Genomic DNA, 26,608 nt, shown 5'->3' on the forward strand with positions numbered 1-26,608 from the left:
GAACAAGCTTGGTTATCTGTTTCCAGAGCACAAAAGATCAGAAAAGAGGCTACTTAGAGACTATTCTCCCAATAAAAAGAGAAATGACAGGAAAACTATGAGAAGTGAATATCATAATCTAAAGAGGTCAGACCACTTAGCCTAAGCAATGTGCTTCATACTTAAACACTTTCTGAGAGGTTTACCAAATTAAGTTATTATGTGATAGTTGATGTTCATAATAAATATCTCAAGTCAATGGAAAAAGGTTACATGTATGTTCAGTATCAAAAGAATCTCCTTAGGAAAGCAGGAAAACAAACTTAAAAATACAGAAAGTTTTAGCACTCAAGGGGGTTTCACTTATATGAAACGTCAATCTCAGATGTCTCAAAAATTGGTAACAGATAATTAAAGTATTCTTCTAGTTTACAGATACAGATCTTTACCAGATTTACATGCATATTTTAACTAAATTAACAGATTTTGTTTAATAAACTGACAAAATAAGCAAATTTTGTGGAGGAATTGGGCCACTTTTGCTGGATTCTATGATGGAAAAAGACTCAAATTGTCCAGTTCAACCTATGCCTGAATACAGGAATCTTTTCTAAAATCCATGTATAGTCATCATTCCAGTTTGTGCTTGAACGTTTTCAGGGATTTGGGTGGAGTTGGCAGTTGACCTTTCCAAATAAACGCCTCCATTACTGCATAGTTACCAGAAAGATTTTTCTATACTTAGCTGACATCGGCTGCTCTGTAAATTCCTTGTTCTACTTCTAGTTCTAAGTAATTTTACTTTGACTTCCCTTTTCTCTTTCAGATGCTGATCCTTGAAACATAGCTATCACTGCTACTTTAGTGTCTTCTCTAAGCTAAACATGTTAGTTCTCTTAACTGTTGTTCATATAACATAGCTTCCAGAAAAATCAACATCTCATTCATCACCTCTGAATAGTCTCAAATTTATTATCAGTTTCTTCAGGTATAACATCCATAAGTGGACACATATACCTAATGTGTTCTGATTAAAGTAGTGTACAGTAGTACTATCACACTCTACACTTGGTGGAACATGTACACTGTACTTATTCCACTAATGCAACCTAACATTTTTTCCAATACTCTTATCACAATCTTAACTCCCATGTGGAAAGTATCACCTAAGCTCTTTTTTTCTTTGGCCGTGCCGTGTGGCTTATGGCATTTTAGTTCCCCCAGCAGGGATTGAACCCAGGCCCTCGGCAGTGAGAGCGTGAAGTCCTAACCAGTGGACCACCAGGGAATTTCCTAATCTGTCTTTTAAAGACAAGGAGAATTTCAGAATTTAAAGCAGAAGGAAGAGCATTTGCAGTCACAGAGGCATAAGAGAACATGAATTGCAAAAACCTGTAAAGTTTCATTTGCATATTTTTTAATTGGCTGACAATGGTAAGTTTAGTGTGAATTTTAGCTTCACTACAATCTGAGTCAAATGTAATTACTGATGATGATCTTCTGATTACCCACAATTGCTGCAAATATTTGATTTTTCACCCTGATGCTTTGAAACACAAGTGGACTTCTATTTTATGAAATTGCATACACTAAAATTAGAACAACAATATTGTGACATTCACCAAATTAGATGAGAATTTATGGAGATTCTCAAGGTACTCTACCTATTTATTAGATTCCCTTTCTTGAATCTGTTGGGCTGTGCCAGCTTCTGGATCCTTTTGGAAGGTTGGCAAAACAGTGCAGGAGAAGGGATCTCCCAGATTACAGACTCTCTACCGCAGCTGTAATAATACTGAACCCTGCAAGTTGTAAAAGAGAAAAGAAGTGAACGAAACAGGCATGAATTCAAATTACCATAGTAATTTCCAACACTGACCCCCCCACCCCAGGTCTAGGGGAGCGGGTATGACAGTTTATCCCTTCACTGCTGAGCTATTTTCTACATAGGGAGAAATTAGAAACGGTTATAAGCCATCAAGTTTTCAGCTGCCTTCTAATATCCTATTCTAAAACAGACAATTTTCTGTAATAAATAAAGTTCATTTTCTAAATAGACCAAAAAATACCCTGATGAAGAGAAAATTTGCTGCTTTTTAAATAAAATATTTTCTTTAGCATCTCTATAGACAATTTAAATATTTTTACTAAATTTTTAGTTAATAGGATAAATTACATTGATGCTTTTCTTTGTGTTAAAGACCTCTGAGCTTAGGAATAAATGCTACTTGATCATGGTTTGTAGATTATTTAATCATTATCAGGTTTTGTTTACTAAGATTTTATTTAAGATAATAATATTGTTGTTCTTATCACTCCTGCCCTTCAATCTTTCCTTTATCAAAATATTATCATTAGTGGAAAAAGAAGTGATATTGACTACTTTAACCTGGCGTTAATTTAGATTGCAGTCCCACTCCTGCTTCTATTATTTTCCAAAGGACCTCTGCTCCTTTAGGACATTCATAGATATGGCTTTGCATTCATCTGCCCAGGCTTCTGTCTGCTGGTTGCTAATATAAGCCTTGGTCTGGGTTTAAGCCTGTATTTCCCTTGCTTTTGACCACTCAGACTTGAGGCCCATCTACACCGTCACACATCTGCTTTTAAGGGGCTTGAGACTATGCAGCCCTGGCTCTACTGCCTGACAGAGCTGACTCAGCCACCGCCACCCACATACACAGCCAAGCTCTGACAGGCAGAGAACCTCCAGCACTTACCTGGGATTTGCCTTTTGCAGGAACTGGAAGTTCAGTTTGGGAATTGGAGACAGAGAAGGAAGAGGTGATTTTGAACAGGGGGGCATTTGGAAGAGATCAGACCCAAGAAAGGAGGGCACAGTGGGTGGAAGGAAGGAGTGAGCAGCACAAAGTTAAGGTGCTCTTGGAGAGTAGGGCAAAGGGTAGAAGTCCAAGAAGTAAATAAAACAAACAAAAACAAAAAACAAAAAAAAGAAGACGAAGAAGAAGAAGAAGAAAGATGGGAGGACACCAGAGACATAACTCAATTATTCAACGTTCTCTGAGGTGGGAGTGGCTAACACCAAACCATAATACTTATGCCTTACTCTGCCAACAACTAGAAGTACATGAGTGTTCTACAAGATGGAGAAGATAATACATCTTATGGTGGTTATGAAGATTAAATAAGAGAATATAAGTCATTTTATTAAGTTACAAAGCAATATTCAAATAAAATTGTATTATTAACTAACTTGTATATTAATTCTAAATTTCATGTGTACCTATCTTTTCTGCTTATAGATACTGTATATTAATAGAATGTATAGCTGCTGCCTTTAGGTGCTTCTCCTGTCTTGTAGTCATTCACACACCCAAGTCTCACCATTCCATCAATGTAGCAGGTACTCAAATATTATTTTAATATAGACTACTCTGCATTTTTCTCATTGTAAAAGAGATGAGTATTCATTATAGAAACTTTGTAAGAGCAAGAAAAGTTTAAGAGAGAAAAACAAAAAGCATATATTATCCTGCCATTCAGAGACAACAATACTTTGGAAAAATATTTCCTGACTCATACACTCAATACTTATTGAGCACCAGGCACTGTTAGGCACTAAGGAGAGAGTAGAAAGTAAGACAGACATAATCACTGCTTTCTTGGAGCTTCTTCTCTATGTTGGGAGGAGAACAGCAAAAATTAGGTAGATAGTTGTGATAAGTGCTATGAAGGGCATTGGCTATGCAGAGATAGAGGCTTTCAGAGTAGGTTTGTGAGGAGGTGGAATGTTATGTGGAGAAGAGCAGTCAGGAAAGTCTCTCTGAAAAGTTGAGACCTATGCTGAGACTTAAGGACCAGAAAGTCTTAGTCATTGTAAGCATTGCAGGCAGAGGGAGAAATATGAATAAGGTCTTGAGATGGTAAAGATCATGACATGTTTGATGAATAAACATTATTAAAAATAAAAAGAGGATAATATCATAATACAGTTTTCTATTTAATTTTTTTCACTTAATATTATAGCATAAGCATTTCCAACATATAAAAGCAGCAAACATATAAAAGCAGCAAATTATTACCAATAATGAGAAAAATCAATCCCTAGAAACAGACCCACAAATGACATAGTATAGAATTAGTAGGCAAGGAGATTAAAAAATTGAGCAAGTAGAGAAAAGATATAAAAAATACCCAAATTGAACTTCTAGTGATAAAAACTATGACACATGAAATAAAAATTACCCTGGATAGGATTAATAGTATATTATACACTACAGAGAAAAAGGTTAGTGAAAACACAGAGAAAAATAAAACAGAAAGAGAGGGAAAGAGAACAGATTCGATGAGCTGTAGGACAAATCCAAGCAGCCTAATGTGTAACTGGAGCCCACAGAGAAGAAGTAATAAATACCAATTCTATACATTTTCCGATTGATTCTATGAGGACAGCATTGCCATAAACAAAGACATTACAAAAAACAAAGATATTACAAGAAAACTACAGACCAATATCCCTCATGAACACAGATGCAAAAATTCTAAAATTTTATTGGAACACAGGCATTCTCAGTTTACATATGTCTATAGCTGCTTTCCCAGAGTTGGGTAGTTGCTGTAGATATTTAATGGCCAACTTTATATCTGGCCCCTTCCAGAAAAAGTTTGCTGACTTTTGACTAAAGGTGTATATTGAAAGAGGAGAGAAATGGCTACCTCAATTATCATGGAAACCAAACTTCAGATAAATAATAGCATCTTCACTTTTTTCTTTACTTTAACCTCCCTCACTGCCTGTACCCATCTTCCCTACACCTCACCATCTTTCCTCAAAGAGCCAACCAGCAGAAAGTCCAGTCATTCAACAAACATGCACCAAAAACAAATTTGCAATGGGCGTCAAAAGTCTTAACATTATTACCTTTAGATGCCCTAATTAACTTACGGTAACCACACCCATTGGTGGTATACAAAATTCACAGTTTCATGCACAAATAAGTTCATCCACAACAGTGTTATATATGGTACATATCCTTGCATAATACCCTTATTTTATTAAAAAATCAAAATCGTGATAAGCCAAGACACTATAAAATATAATACAAGTCTGCAAGAGCTAAATATTAGATGTTGCTCTGGAAAAGTTTTACTGTAGCATCAGATTAGAAACAGATATAGAATCCCTAATCCTCAATAAATTTTGTGTCCCTAAAAAAAAAAAAAAAAAAAAAATTTTGTGTCCCTGATAACACACAACCTGGTAACACACAAATACTAACCTGTTAGGTACATATCGGTGGGAGACTTCCTTAGGCTGGGCAAGGTTCTCAAGTCTTTTGGTCAGCTGAGCCTTCAAAGCATTCCGGGAAACAGGGCGAATAGGATCTTGATTTCCCCAAAACAGTTTTCTGTTAAAAAGCAGAAAAATAAAATGGTAAGAAATTCACTGCTAATTGGCATCTTAGAAATGGCTCTTGACATCTTCTCTACTAACTTTACTTCACTTCAAGAACTATCTCTATTACAAAATTTTAGTTTCCAGACATCAGAAGCTGAATAAACTACTTATGGAATTTAAAACAAGAACAAGACTGTTTTATCTACTGTCTTAAAAGATGATGACCAAAAATGAACCTATTAGAGATAGTTCTATTTCTGCCAACATGTAATTAACACTGTAATTTATAGTCAGGTCAGCAAAAAATGGGCATGCCAGTTATCTACACTGTGCTCTCAGTTTGGGTAAAGTACTGTACCAGGTGGTCAGACCTAATCAACTCCCAAAGGCCCCACCTCCAAATACCATCACACTGGGGGTTGGGATTTCAACATATAAATTTTAAGGGGACATAAACATTCAGTCTATATCATCTGATAAAGTACTGGTATTCAAAATACAAAAAGAACTCTTAAAATTCAACAATAAGAAAACAACCCGATCAGTGGGCAAAAGATCTGAATAGACACTTTACAAAAGACAATATACAGACGGCAAACAAACATATGTAATATGCTCATCATGTCATTACAGAATTGCAAATTAAAATAATGAGATACCACTACACACCTATTAGAAGGGCTAAAATATAAACCACTGATAACACTGTGGAGCAACAGGAACTTTCATTCATTGCTGGTGGGAATGGTGCAGACACTCTGGAAGACAGTTTCGCAGTTTCTGACAAAGCTAAGATCATATTCTTACCGTATGATCCAGTAATTGCACTCCTAGGTATTTACCCAAATGAGGTGAAAACTTGTATCTACACAAAACCTGCATATGAATATTTATAGCAACTTTATTCATAACTGCCAAAAATCAGAACCAACCAACATGTCCTTCAGCAGGTGAACAGATAAACTATGGTACATCCAGACTACAGAATATTACTCAATGCTAAAAAGAAATTGCTACTGAAATGAAAAGCCATGGAGGAACCATAAATGCATATTTCTAAGTGAAAGAAGCCTGTCTGAAAAATTTACACATTGTACAATTCCAACATTATATGGCATTCTGGAAAATGTAAAACTATAGATATAGTTAAAAGATCAGTGGTCACCAGGGGTCTGAAGAAGAGGGAAAGAGGGAAGGGGTCTCTAAGTGGAGCACAAGTAATTTTTAGGGCACTGAAACTATTCTGTATAATAATGTAGTAATGAATATATGACATTATGCATTTGTCAAGACCCATAGAACTGTACAACACGAAAAGTGAACCCTAATGTAAACTACAGACTTTTGTTAATAATAATGTGTCAATATTCATTCATTAATTGTAACTAATGTATCACATTAATGCAAGATAATAATGTTAATAACAGGGGAAACTAGTGGTTGGTAATATAGAAATTTTCTCTGTACTTCTCTGTACTTCTGTTGAGTTTTTCTGTAAATCTAAAACTGCTTTAAAAAATAAAATCTATTAATTTAAAAAATAAAAAAGCAATAGGAGATCAGAAAAAAGAAAAAAAAAATCAGGCTTCACTCGGGAGCTAAAAAAGAAAAGGGGGAGTCCTGTGGCCAAAAGTGGAAAGACAGTGGGTCCAGCCTGCTGGAAATCTAGAAAACAGGTATGCTCTAGGCAGAGGCTTAGAGACAGCAGGACCAGCTGTTAGAAGCAACAAAGTTGAACTTGGAGGATGGGCACAAGTGTTTCATGTGAGTGTGGCATAATGCCCTGGGACAGTGGTTCTCAAACCTGTCTGCATATTGGAATCATCTGGGGAGCTTTAACACTCCTGAAGCCTATGCTGCACCCTAGGCCAAATGAGTCAGGATTTCTGGGAACGGGACTCAAGCATCAGTCAGTCTTAAAATTTTCCAGGTAATTCCAGTGTGCAGTCCAATTTGAGAATCACTGACCTAGGGTTTGCCTTCCATGTGTTAACTCAACTGAGGTGACAATATTGATTCAGTGGATCCAGTTGAGCACAGAGGTGCTGGGATGCAGTGTTAGTGGACAGGTAAGAATAATACTTACCTATTTAATGTAAGGAATACATCATCACACACAAGACTACATAATATTGCCTTACCTATCTGGGGCTCCCCATTGTTTCTTAGGCCTAGAAAGATCTTGAATTCTCTTCCTAGAAAAAGAACTAACAAATACCAGCTGATTAATTCAAAGAGAATGTTTAACAAATACGATTACATGAGATGGCTCCTACTCAAACAAATCTCATTTGAGGGAGAAAGAAAAACCAATGTCCTATTTAATGTGATTTTTTTTAAATTTTCTTTTTTTAATGTAGCAGGTTCTTATTAGTTATCCATTTTATACATATTAGTGTATATATATCAATCCCAATATCAATGCCACTTTCCCCCTTGATGTCCATAAGTTTGTTCTCTGCATCTGTGTCTCAATTTCTGCCCTGCAAACCGGTTCATCTGTACCATTTTTCTAGGTTTCACATATATGCGTTAATATACGATATTTGTTTTTCTCTTTCTGACTTACTTCACTCTGTATGACAGTCTCTAGATGCATCCACGTCTCTACAAATGACCCAATATCATTCTTTTTTATGGCTGAGTAATATTCCATTGTATGTATGTACCACGACTTCTTTATCCATTCATCTGTAGATGGGCATTTAGGTTGCTTCCATGACCTGGCTATTGTAAATAGTGCTGCAATGAACATTGGGGTGCATGTGTCTTTTGGAATTATGGTTTTCTCTGGGTATATGTCCAGTAGTGGGATTGCTGGGTCATATGGTAATTCTATTTTTAGTTTAAGGAACCTCCATATTGTTCTCCATAGTGGCTGTATCAATTTACATTCCCACCAACAGTGCAAGAGGGTTCCCTTTTCTCCACACCCTCTCCAGCATTTGTTGTTTGTAGATTTTCTGATGATCCCCATTCTAACTGGTGTGAGGTGATACCTCATTGTAGTTTTGATTTGCATTCCTCTAAAATTAGTGATGTTGAACAGCTTTCCATGTGCTTCTTGGCCATCTGTATGTCTTCTTTGGAGAAATGTCTATTTAGGTCTTCTGCCCATTTTGGGATGGGGTTCTTTGTTTTTTTAATATTGAGCTGCATGAGCTGTTTATATATTTTGGAGATTAATCCTTTGTCTGTTGATTCATTTGCAAATATTTTCTCCCATTCTGAGGGTTGTCTTTTCATCTTGGTTGTAGTTTCCTCTGCTGTGCAAAAGCTTTTAAGTTTCAGTAGGTCCCATTTGTTTATTTTTGTTTTTATTTCCATTACTCTAGGAGGTGGATCAAAAAAGATCTTGCTGTGATTTATGTCAAAGAGTGTTCTTCCTAAGTTTTCCTCTAAGAGTTTTATAGTGTCCGATCTTACATTTAGGTCTCTAACCCATTTTGAGTTTACTTTTGTGTATGGTGTTAGGGAGTGTTCTAATTTCATTCTTTTACATGTAGCTGTCCAGTTTTCCCAGCACCACTTATTGAAGAGACTGTCTTTTCTCCATTGTATATCCTTGCCTCCTTTGTCATAGATTAGTTGACCATAGGTGCATAGGTTTATCTCTGGGCTTTCTATCCTGTTCCATTGATCTATATCTCTGTTTTTGTGCCAGTACCATATTGTCTTGATTACTGTAGCTTTGTAGAATAGTCTGAAGTCAGGGAGTCTGATTCCTCCAGCTCCGTTTTTTTCCCTCAAGACTGCTTTGGCTATTCGGGGTCTTTTGTGTCTCCATACAAATTTTAAGATTTTTTGTTCCAGTTCTGTAAAAAATGTCATTGGTAATTTGATAGGGATTGCATTGAATCTGTAGACTGCATTGGGCAGTATAGTTATTTTCACAATATTGATCCTTCCAATCCAAAAACATGGTATATCTCTCCATCTGTTGGTATCATCTTTAATTTCTTTCATCAGTGTCTTATAGTTTTCTGCATACAGGTCTTTTGTCTCCCTAGGTAGGTTTATTCCTAGGTATTTTATTCTTTTTGTTGCAATGGTAAATGGGAGTGTTTCCTTCATCTTTCAGATTTTTCATCATTAGTGTATAGGAATGCAAGAGATTTCTGTGCATTAATTTTGTATCCTGCAACTTTATCAAATTCATTGATTAGCTCTAGTAGTTTTCTGGTGGCATCTGTAGGATTCTCTACGTATAGTATAATAAAATCTGCAAACAGTGACAGTTTTACTTCTTCTTTTCCGATTTGGATTCCTTTTATTTCTTTTTCTTCTCTGATTGCTGTGGCTAGGACTTCCAGAACTATGTTGAATAACAGTGGTAAGAGTGGACATCCTTGTCTTTTTCCTGATCTTAGAGGAAATGCAGGTTTTCACCATTGAGAATGATGTTTGCTGTGGGTTTGTCATATATGGCCTTTATTATGTTGAGGTAGGTTCCCTCTATGCCCACTTTCTGGGGAGTTTTTATCATAAATGGGTGTTGAATTTTGTCAAAAGCTTTTTCTGCATCTATTGAGATGACCCTATGGTTTTTCTTCTTCAATTTGTTAATATGGTGTATCACATTGATGGATTTGTGTATATTAAAGAATCCTTGCATGCCTGGGATAAATCCCACTTTATCATGGTGTACAATCTTCTTAATGTGTTGTTGGATTTTGTTTGCTAGTATTTTGTTGAGGATTTTTGCATCTATATTCATGAGTGATACTGGTCTGTAATTCTCTTTTTTTGTAGTATCTTTGTCTGGTTTTGGTATCAGGGTGATGGTGGCCTCATAGAATGAGTTTGGGAGTGTTTCTTCCTTTGCAATTTTTTCGAAGAGTTTGAGAAGGATGGGTGTTAGCTCTTCTCTAAATGTTTGATAGAATTCACCTGTGAAGCCATCTGGTCCTGGACTTTTGTTTTTTGGAAGATTTTTAATCACACTTTCAATTTCATTACTTGTGAGTGGTCTGTTCATATTTTCTATTTCTTCCTGGTTCAGCCTTGGAAGGTTATACCTTTCTAAGAATTTGTCCATTTCTTCCAGGTTGTCCATTTTATTGGCATAGAGCTGCTTGTAGTAGTCTCTTAGGATGCTTTGTATTTCTGCGGTGTCTGTTGTAACTTCTCCTTTTTCATTTCTAATTTTATTGATTTGAGTCCTCTCCCTCTTTTTCTTGATGAGTCTGGCTAAAGGTTCATCAATTTTGTTTATCTTCTCGAAGAACCAGCTTTTAGTTTTCTTGATCTTTGCTATTGTTTTCTTTGTTTCTATTTCATTTATTTCTGCTCTGATCTTTATGATTTCTTTCATTCTACTAACTTTGGGTTTTGTGTGTTCTTCTTTCTCTAGTTCCTTTAGGTGTAAGGTTAGATTGTTTATTTGAGATTTTTCTTGTTTCTTGAGGTAGGCTTGTATAGCTATAAACTTCCCTCTTAGAACTGCTTTTGCTGCATCCCATAGGTTTTGGATTGTCGTGTTTTCATTGTCATTTGTTTCTAGGTATTTTTTGATTTCCTCTTTGATTTCTTCAGTGATCTCTTGGTTATTTAGTAATGTATTGTTTAGCCTCCATGTGTTTGTGTTTTTTACGTTTTCGCTGTAATTCATTTCTAATCTCATAGTGTTGTGGTCAAAAAAGATGCTTGATATGATTTCAATTTTCTTAAATTTACTGAGGCTTGATTTGTGACCCAAGATGTGATCTATCCTGGAGAATGTTCCGTGCGCACTTGAGAAGAAAGTGTTATCTGCTGTTTTTGGATGGAATGTCCTATAAATATCAATTAAATCTATCTGGTCTATTGTGTCATTTAAAGCTTGTGTTTCCTTAGTATTTCTGTTTGGATGATCTGTTCATTGGTGTAAGCGAGGTGTTAAAGTCCCCCTCTATACTGTGTTACTGTCTATATCCTCTTTTATAGCTGTTAGCAGTTGCCTTATGTATTGAGGTGCTCCTATGTTGGGTGCATATATATTTATAATTGTTATATCTTCTTCTTGGGTTGATCCCTTGATCATTATGTAGTGTCCTTCCTTGTCTCTTGTAACATTCTTTATTTTAAAGTCTATTTTATCTGATATGAGTATTGCTACTTCAGCTTTGTTTTGATTTCCATTTGCATGGAAAATCTTTTTCCATCCACTCACTTTCAGTCTGTATGTGTCCCTAGGTCTCAAGTGGGTGTCTTGTAGACAGCATATATATGGGTCTTGTTTTTGTATCCATTCAGCAAGCCTGTGTCTTTTGGTTGGAGCATTTAATCCATTCACGTTTAAGGTAATTATTGATATGTATGTTTCTGTTACCATTTTTTAAATTGTTTTGGGTTTGTTTTTGTAGGTCCTTTTCTTCTCTTGTGTTTCCCACTTAGAGAAGTTCCTTCAGCATTTGTTGTAGAGCTGGTTTGGTGGTGCTGAATTCTCTTAGCTTTTGCTTGTCTGTAAAGCTTTTGATTTCTCCCTTGAATCTAAATGAGATCCTTGCTGGGTAGAGTAATCTTGGTTGTAGGTTCTTCCCTTTCATCACTTTAAATATGTCATGCCACTCCCTTCTGGCTTGTAGAGTTTCTGCTGAGAAACCAGCTGTTAACCTTATGGGAGTTCCCTTGTATGTTATTTGTCGTTTTTCCCCTGCTGCTTTCAATAATTTTTCTTTGTCTTTAACTTTTGCCAATTTGATTACTATGTGTCTTGGTGTGTTTCTCCTTGGCTTTATCCTGTATGGGACTCGCTGCGCTTACTGGACTTGGGTGGCTATTTCCTTTCCCATGTTAGGGAAGTTTTCGACTATTATCTCTTCAAATATTTTCTCGGGTCCTTTCTCTCTCGCTTCTCCTTCTGGGACCCCTATCAGATGAATGTTGTTACATTTAATGTTGTTCCAGAGGTCTCTTAGGCTGTCTTCATTTCTTTTCATTCTTTTTTCTTTATTCTGTTCCGCGGCAGTGAATTCCACCATTCTGTCTTCCAGGTCACTTATCCGTTCTTCTGCCTCAGTTATCCTGCTGTTGATTCCTTCTAGTGTATTTTTCATTTCAGTTATTGCATTGTTCATCTGTGTTTGTTTGTTCTTTAATTCTTCTAGATCTTTGTTAAACATTTCTTGCATCTTCTTGATCTTTGCCTCCATTCTTTTTCCGAGGTCCTGGATCATCTTCACTATCATTATTCTGAATTCTCTTTCTGGAAGGTTGCCTATCTCCACTTCATTTAGTTGTTTTTCTGGGGTTTTATCTTGTTCCTTCATCTGGTACATTGCCCTCTGCCTTTTCATCTTGTCTATCTTTCTATGAATGTGGTTTTTGTTCCACAGGCTGCAGGATTGTAGTTCTTCTTACTTCTGCTGTCTGCCCTCTGGTGGATAAGGCTATCTAAGAGGCTTGAGCAAGTTTCCTGATGGGAGGGCCTGGTCACCACTGTATTCTTCCTATTGGGCCACAGAACCATATCAAGTTATTTGATTCAAAGTAGATACTTTGTCCTAGAGTACGTAGGCACCATCCTCAAAAAGAATTACATCTGAGCTATTGCTTCAGCTGTGCCTTCGGGAGGTTGTTCCAGCATTCAGTGAGGCCAGCAGCTTCTCCAAAGTCCGGAACTCCACACTCCAGAGGCCCTTCTTTCCACATGCTCTATTTTATGTGATTTGAAGAGTGCTAAAAAGTGCAAAGTATTCAAAATATCGTGGACCCAAAAAACTCACTTCTAAAGTCATTAAAAATACAGTACATAATAAAACAAAGATAATATATATACAATATAACCAAGAGCATACTGTCTCCAGAAGAACCCAGGTAAAATGCACACTTAATGGTAAAACCCCACAATTTTCATATTAAGTAATTTAAGTAATTTTGTAAATGGCTTGATGGCATTGGATTCTGATGAGATTGTATAGATAAATTTCAGACAGAATACCTGGCTTTGAGAAAACTATGAAAAAGGCAAAATATACTCTGGGTACTGCTCATCCCCTGTTCTGCCCTACTCTGCTCGCTTGGTCCTTTCCTGACTATTCTGAAACCACTGATAGCAGACACAGTTTGTGCTCCCCAAGTATCCATGTGATCCTTTACATTTCCCAGCCTCCTTTGCAGTTGTTTGAAGCCATGTGACCAGTTATGTCTAAGTTCAGCAGAAGTGTTGGGTATCACTCCAGGGCAATGCACTTAACAACTAGTGTCCTGGCGGGGGGGACAGGGAGGGATAAACTGGGAGATTGGGATTGACATATATACACTACTATATATAAAATAGATAATTAATAAGAACCTACTGTATAGCACAGGTAACTCTACTCAATACTCTGTAATGACCTATATGGGGAAAGAATCTTAAAAAAAGAAGAGTTGATATGTGTATATGTATAAGTGATTCACTTTGCTGTACAGCAGAAACTAATACAACGTTGTAAATCAACTATACTTCAATAAAAATTAAAAAAAAAAAAAAAGGAGAGAACTAGTGTCCTCCTCCTCCGTCTCTCTTTTCCTGTTGCAGTGACCCTAGAAACTACATATTCTGTATGGCACAGCCAGCTAACTCACACTGGATTGTGACATTAGGGATAAGTAACCTTTTATTGCATCTAGTCATTGAGAGTTTTGTACCTTGTTTGTTACTGCAGCATTGCCTATCTTATGCAGACTAATACACCACCTATTTTACTATAGCTCATGTTATAATTACTTATGTACTTGCTTGGAGTTTGAAGGACCCAATAAATAACAACCCTTTTTGCCTACCACAATTAGGAACTAACTGAAAAATAGGCATAGAAGTCAGACAAGTAGAAAAAAAATACTTTCTCTGTTACTGATAAGATGATATTGAAGAGAGTCCTGTGGATCTCTGACATCCCTGTATTGAACTTGTCCCCCAAGGCTGCAAGCCTCACCCTTCAGAGGCTAAGTTTGCTATGTGACAGAAAGCAGATCACAAAGATCATTCACTGTAGATAAGCAGGTCCCAAAGAGTGAGGACCCAGAAGTGACCAGTTCTCTCTCCCAATCCCATCAAACAGATGTCACTTCCACCCCCTGGGGAGTCTAATTATGGGATAAGGAAAGAGGCCAGAATTACTCAAGGAAAGTGCTTCTATGTACAAAAAGGCAGGTGAGAGGAAAAGCATTCTCCCTTGCCTGAGCTCTCTAATAGGCTCTAAACTCTTTATGTTAAAACAAGCCCTGTCCCTGGTGGTGCAGTGGTTGAGATTCTGCCTGCCAATGCAGGGGACACGGGTTCGAGCCCTGGTCTGGGAAGATCCCACATGCCGCGGAGCAACTAGGCCCGTGAGCCACAATTACTGAGCCTGCGCGTCTGGAGCCTGTGCTCCGCAACAAGAGAGGCCGCGACAGTGAGAGGCCCGCGCACCGCGATGAAGAGTGGTCCCCACTTGCCGCAATTAGAGAAAGCCCTTGCATAGAAACAAAGACCTAACACAGCCATAAATAAATAAGTAAATAAATAAAAATAAAAAAAAAAAAAGAAAAAAAAATAATAAATAAATAAATACTTGGAAATGTAAAAAAAAAAAAAAAAAACAAGCCCTGGCCCTGGTGCCAGGTAGGATTCGGGCCTGACATAGCACAGGCAAACCCTTACATGAAGTCTTCCTAATTAAATGGTGATTGATGCATCATGAAGCTCCTTTTAGAAAGTGGGAGGAGGCAAGGGGGGATTAACAGGAACTCCTGAGGTTGCCCAGTCACAAAACTGGGCCATCCATCCTGAAGATCAAGCTGAAATCTTTCAATCAGTTTATCTATTTCCATGTTACTCTCTGTTTAACTCAACAACTTTTGTTGTCCCTCAGCCTTTAGTAATGACTTATTTGCCCCTTAATGCCTTGCCTTAGCTGTGCTAGAAGAGAAATGCAAGTCAGGATTCTAGGCACACACCCAGGCCACAGTATTAACAATGGAACATTTCCCCTGAGGCCAGTGTGGTGGTGGCAGCACTCAATCTTAGAAACATGGAATGCTTGATCCAACCATTCTTCTCATGTAAGAGATTATTATTTCAGTACCAACAATGGATATTCTGTGTTTTCTTATTTTTAAATGAAGTGCTGTTTTCTTATCCTGGAGCAAATTACTTAATTCTCTCAGCTTTCATTCATTTGTTCAACAAATATTTATTGAGCACTTACTATGTAACAAGTAGTGTTCTAGGACTGAGAGTATATAGGGGAACAAAACAGACAAAATCTTTGCCCTCAAGTCAGGGCGGAAAGACAATAATGGAAAAATAAATACATAGTATATAAGATGGCAATAAGAGCTACAAAGAAAAATAAAGTCAGTAAGGGGATGAGGAGTATGTAGAGGGGAACGGGGGTTGCAATTTTAAATAGGGTGGTCAAAGAAGGCATCACTGATCAGCTTATATTTGAACAAGGATAAGGTATATAAACTTTTCAAGAAAAAATCATCTCATTGAAGCAGTGATAGCAAGTGCAAACGCCCTGGGGCAGAAGCATGCCTATATGTCTGAAAAATAACAGGAGGCCAGTGCCGTTAGCCTCATTTGTAAATAAAAATAACTATATCCATCTCGAAGGGTTATGTACCTAGCACATTCTAACCATGGAGTGAGTACTCAGTAAATGTTAGTTCCTTTTTCCTTTCTCATTCACAGCACGTAGTATGATACCTTGCATGTATAATAGTAAATGCTCAGTAAATGCTAATTGAATTGAATTGAATTGGTATTTAATTGTTTAAAATATAAACTGAGTTTAAGCATCTTATAAGGGAAAATCATGGAACCATCAGTAATCCAGATAAAGTAATACATTTAAGATTGTTTAAACTGTGTTATCACTCAAAGAGTTTGCTAGGTAAAATACAGGTTTGAAGGCAGTAAGAACAGTATACCGCTTCTACACCCTTTTCCCCCAGTGTCATATTCTGGACTCTTCTAACTACCCCCTTTCCTACTGCAACTAACCTATCTGCATTTTGTCCCTCAGGACTACTCTGATGCTTACCTCAAGGGTTCCCAGCCTAAAGTTCCCAAAACCTTAGGAGATCTATGAAGACAATAATGGGAGTCCACAACCTTTAGAACATCTCAGAAAATCAAATGGAATCCTACACCACGCACTAACAGGCTGTTGAGGCTCTCCAAAACACCAAATTTGTTTCTGAACTATATCAACTCCATACATTACTTCACACTGATAGAAGACTCTGATTAGTACTTTTGCATGTCCTTAATTTTTTTAAAAATTAACAAATATAATGAACAATAACAACAAAAAATATTTCCAAACATGAAATCGTGGTGGTGGATTGAGATAACCAAAAGATTCTTTGGTGGTGAAATGTTTGAGATCTGCTATGTAATTGATACAATGCACTCCCTAAGCCATGTTACTGTCAGGAAACAATGAAGACACTGTCCATTGCCAGAAGGAAAAAAAACCCAAAAAAACTACACCCTTACTCAATAAAAGAATGGTTTTGCCATGCAGGTACTCTTTGAGCCCTGCTGAGACAGCCTGAGCCAACTTTCCAGGGGGGGTGGCTAGGTGGAGGAAAAAAGCAAGCCTTAGTCCAGACAAAACATTTTATTATATATTAATCTTTGCAAGCAAGTCAGCTTCTGGCTCCCATCATCACCTCCAAGCCAAGATTTCCCTCCCTACCTTTTCTTCATCAGCTAAACAATATTCTTTTAATGTATCATTTTACACAAGACAGTTGAGTTTCCTCATTTATTCCTATAGATACTTAAATTGGATTGTTACTTCAATTGGAAATTATCTCATTAACATCTGCTAATCCTATGTGGAGGTCTAATATCTCTCCTTTTCATTCACTTATTGTGCATTATGTCACCACAGTTACATCTGCAACCTACATCTCTTCATCTTAAGGCAGGCTTCCCTTCTCTCTCAGGTATTATATTACCTCACAATGTCTAGTCGTGATCCTGTGCAGAAACAAGAGAATGTGGTCGAAGGATTTTAACTCTTGAAGGCAAATTTTTTTTTAATGGGGATTCCCTTGCTGTTCCATGTCTTCATTGGTAATTAGTCTCCTATAGTTTGACAACAGCTAAGAAAGTTTTGGAAATCCTTACCTTAGGTGCAGAGCAATAAATATATGTTTATATAGCAACAATTATGGAAATGATTTCAGGTCTGAATTGATTGGATAACTCAAATAATTCTTTCAGTCAAAATGCTCTTTTACACTTGACTATTTTGCTTATATTCAGAAAATATTTTCTTTTATAACAATCAGGTACAGCACATTTGTTTAACAAGATTATTTGAGAGGACTGGGACAGGGATAGAAAATGGAGAGAGAACAATTTTCTCACAGAATCAAACCAAATTAAGCAATAAAACAAAAGCAATAAGTAGTATAACAGCAGAAACAAAAACATTTTAAAAACACTCTCTTCACAGTCTTTTTTTAAGTATAAAAACTTACCAGGTGTAAACGATTTCACTATCTAGTAATTGGAGAGTCTGCTCACTCAGCATACCTTTATTTGAAGTAATTTGGTATTTTAAGTGGCTATTCAGTAATACTCAGTAAATGTTAGTTCTACCAGATCTTCTACTCAGCCATCATACAACCTTGGGAAAGTGACATAATTTCTCTTAATTTCATTTTCTCTCAGTAAAATCTAGTGATTATATCCACCCTATCGACTTCTCAGGATTCTTGTGAGAAAAAAAATCTTTTTAAACAGCAAAGTATTACATAAAAATAAGGTAGCAGTATTTAATACCTAAAAGAGGTGAGGAAAAAACAACTAGAAAGCATAGTAAATAGAAAATGCAAAATAAGTCTAACTAATAACAATAAATGTAAATGTTAAACAATAACAATATGAATGGTTTTAACTGACTTATTAAAAGAGTAGATAAAAATAAAATCTGATATTATTTACTTCTCATCTATATGAGCCATTGATATGAACCCATGGTATTTTCTCTTTAATGATTCTATTCTGTTACCTCTTCTAAGTATATCTTAGCCAAACCAAGAGTAAGCATCTATTTTCAGGAGGCATCTAGTTTACACATTGTATGTACACACACACACACACATTTTTTTTTCATAGAGGACACTTTCTTGAAATTTCATTAGCTACTGAATTTGAATTAGAGGCAAGAGGAGACTGGGATACATTAACTTGGAGCTTCACAAAATCTATGACATGCGATTGTCAGTGCAGAATCCCAAGTCCCTTAAAGGTTCAGCCCTATTATGTGACACACATAGCATTGAGCAAACAAGTAAGCACTGAGTGAATATAAGAAGAGTTCTCCTAAATCTTCATCTTAATCACTTTATCTCTCTTCTTTCCTTTTTCCCACAGGAATTACCATGAGAAAAGGGCCTTATGACAAAGGGAAAGCATAGGAATCTTCTCAAAACCCCCAAGATAGGCTTTCACTTCAAATGCCCCAGATTGAGTGCCCCATTCAGCTAGTAAAGTCTGGGAAAATGGTACTATATCTATATTCTTACCATTTCCTTACAAAGTCACAGGGACCAGGATCTGCAAAAAGAAAAGTAAAAGCAAAAATTAGATTCAGTAAGAATCAAATATATGATAAAAATAGCCATCACAAATCAATAAATAAAGGAGCTAGGAGAAGTAACTATTTAGGGGAAAGACCAAATTAAATATGTCACACTATTTTACCAAAGTAAACCACAGGTAAATCAAAGATTAAATTTTTTTTTTTTTTTTTTTTACTCAGAAAGCCTAAATTTTTTTAAAAAATTGAATTCGAGCAAAAAAAAGAGAATACCTACTTAATCACTGGATTTTAATCTGCATTAAAGGTGACAAAAGATATAGAGGAAACATACAGATTAAAATATTTAAAACTTAAAACTTCTGTGTGTCAAAAAGTAAAACTTAGAGAGAATAAAAACTTGGAGAAATATTTGGTAAAATGATAAAGGCTTAATAGTATTAATAACTGAAGAGTATAAAAGGATAGATGAATAAGGAAAACACTAAGGAAGGTGTCAAAAGTTAAATGAACAAAGAAGAGAAATTCATCTATGGAGACACAAAGGGCTAATAATCATAAGAAAAAGTTCAAACTTGCTTTTAATCAAAACAATGCAAATAAAAAATGAGATTTTTAAAAACTATCAAATGAGCAAAAATTTTTTACAATGCAGGGACTTCCCTGGTGGTCCAGTGGTTAAGACTCTGTGCTTCCACTGCAGGGGTCACAGGTTCAGGTTCAATCCCTGGTCAGGGAACTAAGATCCCACAGGCCACAAGGCGCAGCAAAAAAAAAAAACAAAAAAAAACAATGCTGGAAGGGTAAGATGAAATGAGTACTTGCATGCTGCTGGTGGACATTTAAATTAGTACACTTTGTGAAAAATAATTTGGTAGTACGAGTCAGCAATGCTTATACTCCTTAATCCAATTCTACTTCTAAAAATGTACCCTAAAGAAATAATTCCAATTGTGGGCAAAGATTTATGCACAAAAATGTTAATGGTGGTATCTTTAACAGTAGAAAGCTGGATACACCTGAACTATTCAAAACAGACAAAATGGAAGCAAATTAAAATTCATGTTTAGAGCGACTTCCCTGGTGGCACAGTGGACACGGGTTTGATCCCTGGTCCAGGAAGATCCCACATGCCGCGGAGCAACTAAGCCCGTGTGCCACAACTACTGAGCCTGCACTCTAGAGCCTGCGAGCCACAACTACTGAGCCCATGTGCCACAACTACTGAAGCCTGCGCGCCTAGAGCCCATGCTCCGCAACAAGACAAGCCACCACGATGAGAAGCCCAGCACAGCAGTGAAGAATAGCCCCCACTCGCCGCAACTAGAGAAAGCCTGCGCACAGCAACGAAGACCCAGCACAGCCAAAAATAAATAAAATTAAATCGTAAAAAAAAAAAAAATTCATGTTTAGAAGTTTTTTTTTCACTGTGGGAAAATATAGGCGATCATACAGGCCAAATTATCCAAAGGCCTATTATAATAGGCCTCATTATGACAACTTGTTCCAGACAGTTTCTCCTTGGGAGTTTTTAATCACGCCTGGGAGTCCACCCTCTGGAGTGTCTGGGGTAAAGGAAACTGGGTGTGCTCTGGCATCAGACAGACATGGCTCAAACCCCAGTTTTGTTACTTACTCAGTTGTACAATCTTGGGCAAATTACTTAACTTCTCTGAGACTCAGTTTCCTCTCCTCAGATAGGAGGATAATGGGTAGGTGTGTGTAAAGATTAGTGACATGTATGTAAAATACCCTGCATATAATAGATGCAGACAGTAGATGAATGGTAGAATTATTAGTTACAACTTTAGCGCATCAATGTAGGAGCACTGTAGGAAACACAGCAATCGGGTATTGATTGGGTTTCTAGTATGTGCAGCCTGGTGCCAAAGTTGAGAGAACAAAATTTATAAGATATGGTTTCTCTTTACAAGGAGTTTACAGCCCACTAGGAGATAGGCTATGACCTTAAAAAAAAAAAAAAAAAGTAAATGAAAATTTTGAATTCAGCTATTTTCTATTACTCTCCTTTTAAGGCTAAACTGACTCAGACCTAAGGAAGAGGGGAGAGTAGTCTACAAAAATGCCCTTGTACACAGTCATGCTGTCACTCATGAAAGATACAGCACTTGTTTTGTGGACTTTGATGCATCACCAAGCTTGGTTTCCAGCTTTATATACACAAGTCAAAGTCAGTATAACGCTGAGTCAATCCTAAAATAACTTCTACAAATGCTGGTAATATGAATGAATTATGCTATTTCCTTTTGCCCTTTCATGCTATAATTTCTCCCACAGGTAGAGCTTTCATGCTTCATTTTAGAAACACATTTTTGATGTTATCTCATCAACTGGCAGGAAGGAATAGCTCTCAGGTGGCCATTGTGTTAGCTATGTCCCAAGCAAAGCAGTATTACAATGGTTTCCAAACTTGCCTGCACATTAGAATCACCTGGAAATCTTTTAAAAATTTTGGGTCCCAGCCCAGTTAAGTCACAACCTCAGGGGGTGGGACAAGCACTGGTATTTTTTGAAGCAAACAGGTTTAGGGAATACTATAATATTGTTTAATGGATAGGACCACTGGCTCTGGAATCAGACTGCCTAGAACCAAATCCTGGCTCTAACCTCTGATCTTGGGCAAGTTTACTAAAGCTCTCCATATCTTAGTTTTCTCACAGTCATGTACCACAAAAGGTTGTTGTCGGAAAGTTAAATAAGATAATACGTGTAAAGCAATCTGCATAGTGCCCAAAACATAGTAAATACACAATAAATCGTAGCTATAATCCTAAAAATTAAGATTAATTAATTTTAAATGCTTAAATTTCTGTAAATAAAAAAAAGTTTAAGTAACTGTTAAGTTTCAGTAATTGTAAAGTTTAAGTATTGGGTTGACCAAAAAGTTCATTTGGGTTTTTCTCCAACAGCTTACAGAAAAACCCGAACGAACTTTTTGGCCAACCCAATATTTTACTATTAAAGATTCCAACTATGAAAATTAATATTAATGAAATGAGAACCTAATTGTGATCATGTACTCACATGTATTTTCATTGGTTTCCTTATGTATTTATACCCTCCCCTCATTTCTAAAAGGATTTTAGATTGCTTACATAAACGCATACACTACATTAGGATATTATCTGTTTCAAGATGAAAAATTCAAGGAAAGAGATAGAAAAATAGTGGAGGGAGAAGAGAAAGGAAAATAAAATGAAACAAAATGAAGAATGTATAATTAAAGCCTTGTACAGTTATATCTGAGCATTCTAATTCTACCATTGAAAGCAAAAAACATCAACTTTTCCTAATATTGAAATCTGAAAGAAACTTCTCTTGTGAGGTCTCAACGGTGTTATACACACATAAAATAAATTATAGGACTTGAGAATGAAAAGGTTAAGAGAATCCTATTTTCTTAGTTTTCTTCCTTCTTTAAACTTTACTCTTGATATATGCGTTTCAAGAAACCATGATAAATTTTAAAAAATAAGACGTTTTCAGTAGAGCACCATAAATAACTGAGTATAAGGAAAGATTTTGTTCCCAAAAATTATTCCTCAGAAACGAGGTTACCTTGCATGCAAGTTCTTATAAAAACTCATCTTATGAGGCACTTTCTCAATTACTTTATTTTCCCAACAAAGAAATGAGAAACGAAAACATATCAGCCTGAAACAACTTCAATTAATGCTAAAATAATTATAGAGCTCTCCCTACAATTTAAATTTAAATCAGTATTTAAAAAGAGGGACAAGGTAAAGAAATTTAAAACAGATTTAATAATTATTCTTGGGGATATGCTTTTGTAATCCTAAGCATTGGATGTTGCTCTAAATAATTAAACATCATTTTAAAAAGCAAAATAGAAACACAAAACACAAAGAATGAGGTAGTTGTGCAGATAAAAGTACAGCTACAGAATGAATTTTTTTTTTAAAAGTTCTGTTACATTACATGAATGGGTTCTGATGGCTTGTTACATAATTTCTAGTGACAGCATCAAACACAGCTTCAAAAGGTGCCTATCTTACCCCTAATGATATAATGGAATCTAGGCGAAGAACGAAACTGGTTGCTGAAACCATCTGGTGAAAGGTGGATGGGGAACTTTACCATTGGGGGGTTGAGCCAACCTCACCTGAACTCACTCATCAATCTTAGAACCAACACAAACGTCAGAGCCTGACACCGTATGCCCCCAAGCATGGCACCACCTATGAAAAATTCTTGCTTGAAACTATTTTCAGTCTAAGCAAGCCTCTTAATCTATATGCTTTGCAAAAAATAGGGGAGCTAGAAGAGCAAGTTAAAGACGTCACAAAGAACAAATTAAATTCAGAATATGGGATATTTTACCCAATGTTTCTAACAAATGTGTTTTAAAAAGGGAGAGAGGATTAGGGTTAGTGTTAAAGAGTAACAGAGGGACTTCCCTGGTGGTCCAGTGGTTAAGACTCTGTGCTTCCACTGTAGTGGGTGCAGGTTCCATACATGGTCTGGGAACTAAGATCCCACATGCCGCGCAGTGCAGCCAAAAAAAAAAAAAAAGAGTAACAGAGAAGAGACAATGTGTGGCCCTTGTTTGAGGGCTAATTCAAACTAACCAACTGTAAAAATACACTTTTGAGACAATTAAGGAAGCTTAAATATTTAGCGGGTATTAGACGGTATTAAAGAATAATTGTAAATTTTAAGTGTAAATAATGGCATGATAATTATGGGTTTTTTAAAGTCCTTAGCAATGAGAAAGGCATATAAGATACTTATGGGCAAAATGAAATGGTGTCTAGTATTTTCTTTAAAACAACTTGTCTGATGAGGCCCATGAGTGATGTTGCACAAGCAGATGACAGGTTCCCCAGCAAAGGCAGAATCAGACTAACAGGCAGCTTCTGGAACTGTGCTGTTAAGTACAATAAGTATTTGTTCAATAAATTAATAAATTTATCCTTCAAGAAAAAACAATACTCAGCCATAAAAAGGAACAAAATTGGGTCATTTTTAGAGACGTGGATGGACCTAGAGACTGTCATACAGAGTGAAGTAAGTCAGAAAAACAAATATCGTATATTAATGCATATATGTGGAAGCTAGAAAAATGGTACAGTGAACTGGTTTGCATGGCAGATATAGAGACAGAGATGTAGAGAACAAACGCATGGACACCAAGCGGGGAGAGCAGGGGGTGGGGGGAATGAATTGGGAGATTGGGACTGACATATATACACTAATAATATGTGTAAAATAGATAACTAATGAGAATCTGCTGTATAAAAAATAAATTTAATTTAATTTTAAAAAAAAACAAAAAAACTTGTCCTACAGGAGGCCCAAAAATATGTGTGTGTGTGTGTGGTAGGGAGGGTTGGTAAGAGAATACCTAGATGAAATGAGATTAGCAAAATGTTAATAATTATTAAAGCTAAGTGATGGGTATATGGGGGTACACTATAACATTCTGTATTTTGGGTGTGTTTGAAAATTTCTAAAATAAAACTCTTAAATTTTCTATCTCAAATAACTTAAGAAATAAAAATGATTTTCCTGGAAAAAGTGTTAAATTACTCAAAAGGTAACTCTAGTGATGTCAAGCATGCAAGTGAAAAAGTTGAATAAAACTGCTTTTCCATGAAATGTAATGTTAGAAATAAGAACTATTTCTAAATTATATCATTGATTTTAATGTTATTTTAATTTTATAGGTATAACTAAATTAACACAATTCTAAATAAACATTTGTCTATCTTTCTTCCTAAAAGTTTATCTCTTCAAATTGGCTAGAGTTTTTCCAAATTTCCTTATATTCAAGAATATATAGTAATCTCATTTTGGCAACATCTTGCTGTATCAAATTAAGCAGCTGTATTAAAATCCAGATTCTCAGCACTATAATTCTCATTTCACTAGGAAGGAAACAGACATGCAGCTATGACAAAACCAGAAGTAACCTCCTAGTTTAGTGCCCTTTCCAGTGGCATCAAGCTCCCTCCCCTACTAACTATGCGCTCAAATTGAAATCTCCAGTATGTGGGTGGAGCCATGACTCGGGCACAGCAGTGTTCAAGCATTCACATTTCTTTGGGGGCAGGGGCAGGATTTCAAACATCCAATCCATCCTTGGGGCAGATGTACCTGAGTAAAACTCCAGTATCACTCCCTGTTCCTAAAATATTTCCCAGCTCCTTTTTCCTAGAGAGTAACAGCAGTGCTTCTTTTCTCCATTCTCCATTCTTTTCTCCTGTATAGCCACTGCAGTATTTCACAGGCTTTGGATCAAACTAACAGGGCTTTGAATGCTGGTCCCACCACTACATGCCCACAGACAAATGCCAAGTCTCAGATTCCTCATCTGTGAATTGAGGACAAAAATACTTTGCAGAACCTTTTTTCAGGCAGCTTGGAAGATGGCAGACATTCAGACTGAGCGTGTCTACAGAAAGCAACTGATCATCTTTCAAAATAAGAAGAGGGTCCTGCTTGGAGAAACTGTCAAGGAGAAGCTCCCACAATACAACAAGAACATCAGTCTGGGCTTCAAGACACCAAAGGAGGCCGTTGAGGGCACTTACATTGACAAGAAATGCCCTTTTACTGGTAATTTCTCCATCTGAGGGCGGATCCTGTCTGGCTTGGTGACCAAGTTGAAGATGCAGAGGACCACTGTCATCTGCCGAGACTACCTCCACTACATCCGAAAGTACAACCACTTCGGGAAGCACCACAAGAACATGTCCGTGCAGCTTTCCCCCTACTTCAGGGACATCCAGATCGGTGACATTTACACAGTGGGTGAGGGCTGGCCCCTGAGCAAGACGGAATGCTTCAATGTGAAGGTCACCAAGGCTGCCGGCACCAAGATGCAATTCCAGAAGTTCTAAGACTGGACCCCTGCCCACTGTGCCAAACAAAATAAAATTATTTTCCCAGTCAAAAAAAAAAAACAACTTTGCAGGGTGATACAAGAATGGGAGGTAATTGTACATAGAGGTAGAGGGTCTGGTTATGGTTGGACTGAAGGCCACATCACTCATCTGGGCTCTAATTACATATTTTGTTATACTTACGTCTGTATCATTTCCCTAAGCTTGTAAACACGTGAGGAAAGACTGCTTTATTTTGTACTCCTCACAGCACGTAACATACACAGTTGAATAGATAGAATAGACAGGCCCACTATTTACAAAACACTATAATATCTATTGAGCACTTACAATGTGCCAAGCACTGTGCTGAGCTCCTTCCCCTCATTATCTTCCTTACTTCCCTTGTCACCCATAGTACCTAGCACAGGTAGAAGTGGGGTGGTGAAGTGGAGCAGGGTGTGGGATTGCCTGCCTGGGCCCAACCTCTGCTCTGTTACTGTGTGTGTGGCCTTTGGCAAGTCACCTACCTCCTCTCTGCCTCAGTTCCCTCATCTGCAAAGTGGGGACACAAATAGTACTTACTTCAAAGGGTTGTTTTAAAGATAAAATGAGATGGAGTTACATATGTAGGACACTCAATGGACATGTTACCGTGAGCTGAATAACGACTGGATGAATCTAGACAATGTCCATATGAATGACTTTTATGCGGAAGTCACCTCGATGTTCTAAGCTTTGGACTAGAGAAGGGTCAAGATAAAGTCCCTGTCCTACCCTCAAGCAGCTTGTCTTTCAGGTGGACAGACAATAAGCAGGTGAACAATTTCAGACGGTGGTGAGTACCCGAAGAATATAAACTAGCATGATGTTCACTGCGTGGAAGGAAGGGG

At 36.9% G+C, this 26,608-nt stretch overlaps 1 protein-coding gene, 1 long non-coding RNA gene and 1 pseudogene across 3 annotated transcripts in view; 2 read left to right on the forward strand and 1 right to left on the reverse strand.

The window, feature by feature from the left end:
- The window catches only part of LOC309627954, a 467,251-nt gene that overhangs the window by 60,236 nt on the left and 380,407 nt on the right, over nt 1-26,608 (forward strand). The gene's annotated exons all lie outside the window — the stretch shown is intronic.
- SPMAP2L (sperm microtubule associated protein 2 like) overlaps nt 1-26,608 on the reverse strand; it is a 67,637-nt gene that overhangs the window by 32,105 nt on the left and 8,924 nt on the right. Inside the window, exons 2-5 of the mRNA XM_082390356.1 lie at nt 18,836-18,866; nt 7,480-7,545; nt 5,220-5,348; nt 1,644-1,781 (exon numbers count right to left, since the gene is read on the reverse strand). Of these exons, the coding sequence (XP_082246482.1) occupies nt 1,644-1,781; nt 5,220-5,348; nt 7,480-7,545; nt 18,836-18,866 (364 nt within the window). The remainder of the gene's footprint in view (nt 1-1,643; nt 1,782-5,219; nt 5,349-7,479; nt 7,546-18,835; nt 18,867-26,608) is intronic.
- On the forward strand, nt 20,246-26,310 carry LOC309627920 (small ribosomal subunit protein uS17 pseudogene; annotated as a pseudogene). Its single transcript, XR_014249464.1, has 2 exons — nt 20,246-23,898; nt 25,102-26,310. The product of XR_014249464.1 is annotated as a small ribosomal subunit protein uS17 pseudogene (transcript).

This window comes from Balaenoptera borealis (genome assembly GCF_965194805.1).
Source record: "Balaenoptera borealis genome assembly, chromosome: 4".
NCBI classification, from domain to species: Eukaryota; Metazoa; Chordata; class Mammalia; order Artiodactyla; family Balaenopteridae; genus Balaenoptera; species Balaenoptera borealis.